This window comes from Epinephelus moara, chromosome 16, assembly GCF_006386435.1.
Source record: "Epinephelus moara isolate mb chromosome 16, YSFRI_EMoa_1.0, whole genome shotgun sequence".
Classification (NCBI taxonomy): Eukaryota; Metazoa; Chordata; class Actinopteri; order Perciformes; family Serranidae; genus Epinephelus; species Epinephelus moara.
This window is the reverse complement of record NC_065521.1, coordinates 4,602,781-4,613,632: the sequence shown is the minus strand read 5'-3', so window position 1 is coordinate 4,613,632 and position 10,852 is coordinate 4,602,781. Positions and strand designations below refer to the sequence as shown.

Here is a 10,852-nt window from a genome sequence, read left to right as displayed (position 1 = left end):
TATTATCTTAGATGTAAATATTGCATGTTTCTTTCAGATAAAACACATTTTTGACTTGTGAATGAATCAGTGGAATTTCTTGCAATAATGAAAAAATACTGGCAATCATGTCCGCCTGGCACAAACCACATGTTTTGGACAGCTGTGAAGTGACAGAATGTCCCAGCATCATGGTTCTTATAATGCCAGATTTCAGAGAGTCTCCCCTCTTCATATATGGCAGAATATGTCATTTTCTTCACTTGCTATGGTGAGATACATGTCAAAATGTAAGAATTTAGTCACACGGATTTGTTTTTTTCATTGATATAAAAAATAATATAAAATACAGGCACATAGAAGGACATGGAATGATGGCAAATCTGGATAGCCCACATTGTCCTGAAAAAAACAAGATAAAGCATGTGTATGTAGCCTTTATAATGACTGTGATATGAGCTTAAAAGTAAAGGCAGTAAAAATACCCCAAAAACGCCTAGGGCCCATAGGGTTAATTGAGGGACAGTTACACAGTAGGACTGTCAAAAAAAAATCGAAGTTCGAAATTTATTCGAATATATATTTTTTATAAGTTCGAACCTAAATTTGATAATTAGAATATCATTAATAATTAATTAATACTATCAATAATGTTGTATATCTCTGCGAATCCCGTTCGGGTGGAGGTGGCTCGCGCACAAGCCGGGCAAGAGAGGGACATAGCGACGGAGGGAGAGGCGCCGACGGAGGAGCCCGCTGCGCCAACACCACCCACTATGCTGTCCGCGATGTGTGACCTGTTCGGGGAGACATACAGGGAGAGTGTTGCACCTGCTGCCTCCCTGTCTACCCTTTTTGAAGAAGAGATGAAACGTTACCAGAATGAGACACCACCACAAGCCGACCAGGATCCACTCTTGTGGTGGAAAACTATGCACTGAAGTATCCAAACATTGCTTAGATAGCGAGGCAGAAGTTGGTCATACCTGGCACTTCAGTGAGGTCAGAACGGGTGTTTTCATCCGAGTGTCACGTTCAATTTGCGCCAGCAATAAGCATCTTATTTTTTGTGTTTTTTTGTAAAAAACAAAAAAACAAATGAATAAAAAAATAATAATAATAATAAATTTGAATATTATTCGAACTCTACTAAATTAATTCGAAAATATTCTAACTCAATTTCATAGTGCTTTTGACAGCCCTATTACACAGTGACTATGCATTTTTTATCATATGCATTTTTGATCTGACTGTTAATTGAGAATTTGGTACTTACTCTGCCCCCTTATGCACATATTTTTACTGTTTATGAACAGAGTACATTATGCCAATCTATATCCGTTTTCGGGGCATTTACTGCTATTAGCTGTGACATATTTTCTAAAGTTTGTTTTTCTGTTATTTCTTTGCCTGTGAGTTGGCACTATATTTTATGGCGGAAGTGTTAAGTGTTTTTCACACACCTGGTCTGATTGCTTCAAGCGTATTTAAACACCACTTCCGTAACCATAGTTACACACTGAAGAAGACTTTACTGTCAAAATGTCTGTGTACTGGTACTGCCATCCAAGCTGGTTTATTAAACTGAACTAAAAGGATATTTGAGAGTGCTGGCGTTTTTCCCTTTTTTACTGTTTTTTAGTGCTTGCTTTTTCCTATGTGATTTAGAAGTTTCTAAAAAGAAATCTATTGATTTGAAGAAGGTATGCAGGATATTGTTTTTTTTTGTTTTTTTTGCCGATACACGACATGCTGATATGTAACAACTCATCTGATCGATGACCAATACTGATATCTATATATCCAAGTTGCAAAATCAAGCTGCCAACAAACGCTAGGTATTTCCCAGTTCTGTTCTACTGTCGTCTCTACCATGCCTCCACCCCCATCTCCAATATCAACAACAGGGACAGCAGCACCAAATCTCCGGGCAATAGGCTCGTTCGAGATGAACTGCGCCTCGCCTGGAAAGTAAACGAGATCAGGCGGCTGCAGCAGGAGATGGTGACAAATAGCCGTGGTCAAGTCGGACAGTTTCCAGACAGTTTCTAGCAGCCTTCAGTCTATACAGGAAGTCACAGAAACACTTGCATCCTGTCCGATATGATGTAAATTTATTAAAATATTGTCAGAATTGTATATAAGTTTGTTTTCAGTTTCTAGTCATTTTAATTGTGACAGATTAATTTATTAAAATGCTTTACAGGCGACCTGTAATTTAGGTTCATGGTTTAACCTCCATTTGACATGAATTCTCATGTAAATCAGCATCATATCAGTTTGCTGCTGCAGAGCAGACCTGTCCCCTCAGTTACACAGGCTAAATAAATTGTGTCTGACTATAAGGTTAATACTCTGAGAGGGAAAAAAAACACAAGACAACGGCTTTGATTAAAGATCAGTCAGATATATTCAGGGCTTCACATATGTACAGATGTTATTTTAAGAATCCTCACATCCCACTGACCACAAGTCTCTGTGATGCTAAACAGGCCACTTCAATAATTAAAACAGTCCAATCCAGTCTATACAGTAGACTCTGTATAGTTTATGATGAATGTATTTAGTCTCTAATGACTAAACCTCACCATCAGTTCACACGTGTTTTCTGTTACAGAATAAACCTCCAAATTACACAAATAAAACATGTATATTTGAAATTCAACAAAAATTAAAAGTTTATCTAAAACGTCATATTGTTGAGTTGACATCTAAACCAATCAGCTGTTAGATCAGGTGAGAGCCAGGCGATGCAGTCGTGGAGAGCAACTGCAGCACCTGGCTCTAAAAACTATGGCCCTCTCGCTCTTGTGGTTTTATCGCCGTCCACTTTTGTAATAAGCCAGAGCAAGTTGGGATGAAGTCGGACACAAAACTAACCGGCATACATTGTGCTGCGATCGCCGGTGATCAAATCTGTGCAGGCCTGGCTCATCTTGAACAAGCCTATTGTTTGTGTGTACGCCTACACTGAAAGCAGAGGTACTGTGGTCTGTGGTCAAATGAGGGAGTCAGAGACTTATTCCGTGCAATGTTCCCAGACTCTGAAATTGCACACTTGTTAGCCTGCAGTTCCGACAAGCCGGCCTACATCAGCAAGTTTGGATTAGCCCCGTACATTTCAGAGCAGCAATTTCAGCAATTTGAAACTTTTTTAATGGACCAAAAAGTCATGTTTTATTTTAAAATAAACATTTAGGTAAAATTGTCTGTAACTCTATGTAATTGATGTGGTGGGTTTTTTTCCCATTTGTGTTTATTGTGAAGTTGGTCTTAAATTTCATTTCAAGTGGCATTAAAAAAAGTCTTAAAAAGTCTTGCATGTAACTTGCCTTAAGCTGTGGGAACCCTGTGCGCAGGCCTGGCTCATCTCGAACGAGCCTATTGTTCGTATGTACGCCTACACTGAAAGCAGAGGTACTGTGGTCTCTGAACACGGTGACAAAACACCAATCATACAAGTCAAATGAGGGAGTCGGAGACTTATTCCGTGCAATGTTCCCAGACCCTGAAATTGCGCACTTGTTTGCATACGGTTCCGACAAGCCGGCCTACATCAGCAAGTTTGGATTAGCCCCGTACATTTCAGAGCAGCAATTTAAAACTTTTTCACTGGACCAAAAAGTCATGTTTTATTTTAAAATTAACATTTAGGTAAAATTGTCCCTAACCCTATGTAATTGATATGGTGGGGTTTTATTCCCATTTGTCTTTATTGTGAAGTTGGTCTTAAATTTAATTTCAAGTGGCATTAAAAAAGTCTTAAAAAGTGTTGAAATTAACTTCCCTTAAGCTGTAGGAACGCTGTGTATACATTTTCAACTTTCAAATGTTAATATTCGACTCAGCCTTAGAAATGTGGTATTAGCGGGGTTATAATAACAGTTGTGAATCTTCGAACACTTTGTGTCAGGAATGAAAAACCTGCATACATTACTACCTTCTACTGCTGCTTCTCTGTCTCTCCTTCTTTCTCTGTCTCTGACATGCCACTGTTTCTGCTGATATTATTCTTGATAAAACTTCACTGTAAAGACTACATGTTAGTCTACAACTGTACCAGCTTCTTTTCTATGCTTTTAATAGGCCAAATAATAATAGCTCTCAAACCCTTTTTGAGTTAGACGATCACATTAAATCATCAGAAGAAATTTAACTGCCTCAGCGATGGCACTTTCACTTGATTCTAAATAGATATTTGCCATGTTTTTTTGTCTTCACTGTGCAGAAGTATTGGTCAGTTTATGTGATAAAACCAATGTTATTTGTCAATGTTTTTCAGGTTTTGGAGAACTTCTCAGATGCACCCATGACTCCTAAACAAATCCTCCATGTCATCCAGACCAAGGGTCTGAAGGAAATGCGGTCAGACACACAGACACACACACTCACACGGATACATGCAGACTCAGTTTTTTGTAGAAATGTCAGCTGCTACTTTTAAAATGGTAACCACTCATAGGAAACAAGCTGTTTTCTTGAACCTGATTGCAGTAACTAATGTTAGGAGTGTTATGTGGTGAAGTTGTGCCTTTTTTAGTGAAGAACTACAAGCTCAAAGTAGGATTAAAAAGATGTGCAGAAACACTGTGTACTTTGTCCATCAGGCATTTGTCCATCATTCAATCCAGACTGGATCATTGCATTTAAATAAAGCTTCCTAACTTTTATTCCTTCTTTTTTTGTATTTGTCTAGTGTTTTTAGTAGTCAGTGAACTGATCACACAGCACACACATCAACTGTAAATCTGTCAATTAATGTGTTTATAACTGAGGTTTTTCTGTTTCCTTTTACATGGACTATGTGGCCTGCTGCTGACCGAAACAGGAGGTAGGTTGGAGGACCCTCAAACTTTATTGCATACTTTTTGTGCTTTTATATGAATTAAGGCCTATTCTTGCTCTTGGTGCATTGTATTTTCATGGTTAAGGCAAACACAACATAATGTGTCCAATACTGTAACTATGCCACTTTTAGTTACCTTATATTTTGAGTAATTAAGGTACTATGCTGTTAAACGTCAGCTTGATTATAAGCTTAAATAAAGTAACTGATCAAAATTCTTTAAAGTTTGTGTTTTAACAGATGCTTTGGAGAATTTAAATCTTAAGTGCAACTTAATTTGGTTTCCCATTGTCTCAAATGCCTATGCGCACCAGAGTAAACACATCAACTCACATGGAGTTGAGTTGTCACATGCGGCAATGTCTGGTTCCGGTTCTGACTTCTGCAACAATTTAACCTAAGTTTTTGGGATGCACATCTTACTGTTTGCTGTCCCTGTTTTAAAAAGTGCCACGACTTGGTTGCCATTTTCTCAAAATGGTTGTCAGTAGCAACCTTGCAGCCATTACCGTTGAGCCCTGTATATCATGATATCAGTTACGGCTGTACCCAGCTCAGAATTATGTCCATCAAATCAGATTTTGCTGTTTAATGAAAAAATTTGACTAGTCGTTCCTTTTTTATGCCGCCACGCTGGGCTGTAGCCAGAGGCATTATGTTTTCGGGTTGTATTTTCCGTTCCATTCTTGTGAATGCGATATCTCAAGAACACGCTAAGGGAATTACTTCAAATTTGGCACAAAAGTCCACTTGGACTGAAGAATAAGCTGATAAGAAGTTCGTGGTAGAAGGTCAAAGGTCAAGGTCACTGTGACCTCACAAAATATATTTATGGCCAAAATTCAGGAATTCATATGCTAATTATAACAAAACATCACACAGATGTCTAGTAGGATAACATGATGATGTGATGACCGTTATATCCAAAAGGTCAAAGGTCAACTTCACTGTGACATCACAATGTTCTGCAAAAACACTTTTCTACCTATTACTCAATGTCATATCTCAGGAACAGAAGAGGAGACATTTGGTCAGATACTGAATTGGTGACAGTAATTTTTAAAACTGTGCTGATTTTATAGATCTCACTGTCAGAGGGGAAGATGTGGGTGAAGCATCCATGTTTGTGGATGTAAACTGTAAGGAAAAGAGAATAGTTCAGCGGTCTGTTCAGGCTTACAGCAATGTTCACCTAACATAGAAAACAAGTTTACTGTGGTAATGACGGAATCGGAAATGTGCAGCACTTTTTGGCGACACTGGATATCAAACAAAAGCCAGAGACTGTGTCATATTATCTACCTTTCAACTGTAAATTCACCACTTCTGAGCAGAAGGTAGAAGATAACATTATTTCAGAGCCTTATGTGCAAAGTGTCTCTTCATCTTTCCCTGGTCCACAGCTGCCTGTACTTAAGAGTTCTGCAGCAAAATCTGGGGACCAAAACATCCACAAAAGTGCACTGCACAACACACTGACTGGCAAAAAAGACTGCTTGATTTGGCAATCTTAGTCCACTGAGGGGACTTCGACTGATAATTCACATTTTCACAATCTTAGTCCACTGAGGGGACTTCGACTGATAATTCACATTTTCAACTTTCAGGGGGCAGCCCTGATGTCAATATTCATATATACTAAAGGTCATACAAAGTGTATGAACAGATATTTAGTAATAAAATTACCAGAGAGTGCCTGATTTGTCAACTGCAGAAATCTAATATTGCCATTAAATAGTCCTGCTTATTGGTTTGTCCAAAATTCCTAATACAACCTGAAATATTAAAGGGATAAATACCAAACTGTAGATGATGTGGCAAAATCTCTGAGAGTTGACATATTTACATGGCCTCACTGTGTGCAGTTTATCTTCGTATTGCCACACCTTAGCTGACAGTAGCCTTGCTCACGTAGGGCTGTAGCATGAACTCCTCTTTAGAGCTGAATTTGGCTCCATGTCTTCAGTCCATTGTGTCTAGTTGCACGAGTTGTAACTGAGTTTAACTGTGTGTGTGTGTGTGTGTGCGGGCACGTGTATGTGTGTGTGTGTGTGTGTGTAGCGGTACAGCTCCTTTGGCCTGCCTGGTCACCATGTTGCACTCCCAGGTGAGAGGAGACCGGGTCAAGAACAGCATCTTCTTCAAGCTGCCTGGACGGATGAGCCTGTTCACTCTCAAGGTACACAAACATGATTAGGAATGGGAATTGATAGGATTTTATTGATATCAGTGCCATTATCGATTCTGCTTATCGATCCGATTCTTTATCGATTCCCTTATCGATTCCTCCTGTGAATTTCTGTGTAGAAAAAGTAGACCTTGCAGGTTTTTGGTGTCAACAACATAACTTTTATTAAGTTTCTATTCTAAACAAGAGATAAGTGCTAAGTAAGTAAGTAAACAAAATATGAAATTGGTCCACTGCTATCATCTAAAATGGAACAAATGAAAGAATATTTGTACAGCATTTGTTTTCATCTATGTCAAATAACGTTGCAGAATCTGTTAGTGTTGTCGCGGTACCAAAACTGGGACCCACGGTACGATACCAGTGAAAGTATCACGGTTCTGAGTAGTATCACGATACCACAGCAAAAATGAGGCAGATGTGCCTTTTGTCATTTATAAAAAAATCACTTTTCTATAATACATAAATGATATTTCAGTGGAATAAATTACTTATTGACTTATTCATACTTCAAGCAGCATCAATAAGTGATTAACATAGGGGGGGATCAAAATAAAATAAATAAATAAAATGAAAATCAACCAGCCACCCTCCTCCCCTGACAAGTAAAGAACAGTCCCTTAAGTGCAGTGAGGTTTGTGGAAATGTGAACGGCTCGTTTCTCCTCTGACACGTCACATACCTGTGTGCTGCCAAGGCTCGGCTGTTCAGGTACTTTTGGGCAGTCATGACACCAAGAAGAGGAAATTACTGGACCTGGAGCTGGCTTCTTGGTCGCCGGTAAGCCGTTATCTTGCGCCGCGGAGCACTATGGCATATGGAATATGTATTCCTGTCTGTGTCTGTGTCTGTGACCCCGTTCAACTCACAACCGGCAGGATTCGCCTTTCGTTTCTGCTGCTGGTTGAAATCTGTACTGGCACAGCGTGCTGAATGATTTATTTTGCTCGCACAAAACTATTTTTAGTCGCAAATGCGAGTAACGTTAAAATGCTCGCACAGTAGAGCCCTGTAGTGGAAAACAAATCACTGTAGCATTGGTGGTGTTTCCGCCCTTGCATGTAGTTACGGTGCTGCATAAATTGCACGTCATGCTGTTGTGATGAGTGAATGTCATGAGTCTTTTTTGGTGAAGTGAAGCCAAGCTTTCGACCGCTTCTGTCTCCACCACCATTATGTCTTCTTTGTTGTTGAATGTACTGCTGACTGACGAGCGTGACGTGCATCATTGACGTAAAGATTCGGTGTAATGAAAAAAATCGATAAGGGAATTGTTAAGCATAAAGGCTAATTATGACGATGAATTGAACCAGTTGGAACCGGTTCTTAACAGGAACCGGTTCTCGATTCCCATCCCTAAACATGATCCTCTTCACTCTTAATGCATCACCACTATGCTGCTAAAGGTCATTTTATGCAAGTTCACATTACCATCATGAGTAGTGTTTTTAGAACATTGTTCCAAAGTTGCATTTGAAAATTATTCAGACACAGTTGCTCAAGATAATCCAGAGGTTGCACAATGAATATCATATCAAGTCATCCTGCTGACCGATCCGTTTATGATGCTACTGAAAAGGATGCAGACAAACAATGTTTGCCCAGCCTTTTTCATGACTAGTCAGGTGAGAATTTGTTTAATCTAGTGACAGTATGGACTAGGGGTGTCTCCGACTAAGAATGTTCGTAGTCGAATCTGATTTCACAGATTTTTCCTTTAGCCGACTAATCGTCCAATCATGTTGTTTTCCCCCTCATTGATTAATGAGCTCATCTGCGTCAGTTTCTGCTCCAGAGAAAAGAGCTAAAACACCCAAATAAACAAATTTGATTCTTCAGTTGGCATAATAAGATAATAATAATAAAAGTAAAAGGTTATCATTTTATCTTTATTCCTTTCACTTCATCAACGTATGATGCTCTAGATGAGCGCAGACACGCTGCAGTCGTTTCTGACTCATCAGAACTTGCCATTTCATTCACAAATAAACATCCAAAAACATCATCAGAAGGTTTAGAAACAGTTTTCATTCTTTCTGACTTCAAGTTACTTCATTAATCAACTCAGGTTCATACAAGTTCATCCACACGGACTGTGCGTCACCGCTCTCAATTGTTTGGCCATGTCGGACAAAAAGTAGCCAAATAAAAAATCAGAGTCTATCAAGAAAACAATCAGCGGTGAAATTTGTTTCAAGACAACTTCAGGTAAACGAATAATCCTTCAAAAAAGTTTGATTTGAGAGCACATACCTCCTCTTAAGTGTTTGTTTATGTGCTCCGTCACCGTAAATCATCACCACATGATTCCTGAGCATGGCACCGCTGCTGCTCATTGCTCCCTCAGGGGATGGGTCAAATGCGGAGAACAAATTTCACACACTCAGGTGTGTGACAATCAGTGGAACTTTAACTTTAACTTTAAATCACCGTAGGCCTCGATGCTGCTCTGATGGTCCTGCAGCGCACTCACTCACCTCATTTTATTTGGATCGAGCAACTGGGTGATTCATTCATGCGTAGTAATGATTATGCCTACTGATTAAACACATGCATCATTTTCAGTTTTTCATTAACAGAAATTAGGCTGATGTTTGTATCAAAATAGGCTATATATCATGAATTACTAGAAAACAAATACATTCTATGTCAAATCAAGATGTTCAGCAGCAGTGAGCACCCCCATATAGTCAGAATGGTACGGTCTTGTTTCATAACCACATTTTGCGACGATTCGACGACAAGACTGGCAGTCGAATCAGACTTCTCTGAATCGAATCACCGAATTATCGACTATTTGGGGTCACCCCTAGTATGGACACTAAAGAAAGCCAGAGTTGATGGGTAGCTGTAATTGCTTATGGGTGTGGGGATCTACACACCACTAGCAGTGTAATGATGCATGGAAGCTAGATTGATATATCCATTCAATTCAGTTCAATTCAGTTTGATTTTATTTATAAAGCCCAATATCACAAATCACAATTTGCCTCACAGGGCTTTACAGCATACAACATACCTCTGTCCTTTGGACCCTCACAGCGGATAAGGAAAACTCCCCAAAAAAAACAAGGGGAAAAAAATGATAGAAACCTCAGGAAGAGCAACTGAGGAGGGATCCCTCTTCCACGGACAGACGTGCAATAGATGTCGTACAGAACTTATCAACATAATAAATTTACAGTGTTCCATATGACAAAATGAGACATAAAGAGAGACAGAGACTGAGAGAGATGCAGGACAGACAGTAATGACAGTAGCTTACAACAACATTAATTTAAATAATAATATTATAATAATAATTATGGCTATTGTGGTGCAATATGTTGTAAGTATATTGATATATGATAGTGTATGTATGTGACAATTATCACGTGTATAATAACAGTAAAAGTATGACTAATAACAGCAGCAGTAGGAGGCATCAGGCAGGACCACGGCAGCAGCACCACCACGTCATACGATCCAGGCACAGCTGCGATACGAGGTAACGTGCTAGACAGTGGAGCACAGGGGCTCCGGAGAAGAAGCTGAGTTAGTGACATGCAGTAGAGCTGAGTTAGCGAGATGCAGTAACAGGACATGAATGTTAGCAGATAAGAGAGAGAGAAGGAGAGAAGGTGCTCAGTGTGTTATAGGAGGTCCCCCAGCAGACTAGGCCTATCCACCTTATTTTCAAACACGGAAGTAAATAGTGATCAACTTCCGTTTTTTTGTGCGTGACTTCCGGTCAGCCGCTTTCCCTCATGCTTTCCCTTACCGGAGCTAACGGTGCAAGCTAATTTTTTTTTCAATTTTCAGTTGTTTATGTTAGTCAATCAGTTAGTTAGTTAGTTAGT

The 10,852-nt window shown here is 39.4% G+C and overlaps 1 protein-coding gene across 2 annotated transcripts in view; it reads left to right on the top strand.

The window, feature by feature from the left end:
• The window catches only part of asxl1 (ASXL transcriptional regulator 1), a 62,532-nt gene that overhangs the window by 24,183 nt on the left and 27,497 nt on the right, over positions 1-10,852 (top strand). The window contains exons 2-3 of one of the 2 annotated variants that reach the window (XM_050064567.1): positions 4,262-4,345; positions 6,885-7,004. In XM_050064567.1, the coding sequence (XP_049920524.1) occupies positions 4,262-4,345; positions 6,885-7,004 (204 nt within the window). The other variant, XM_050064568.1, reaches the window with a different exon arrangement.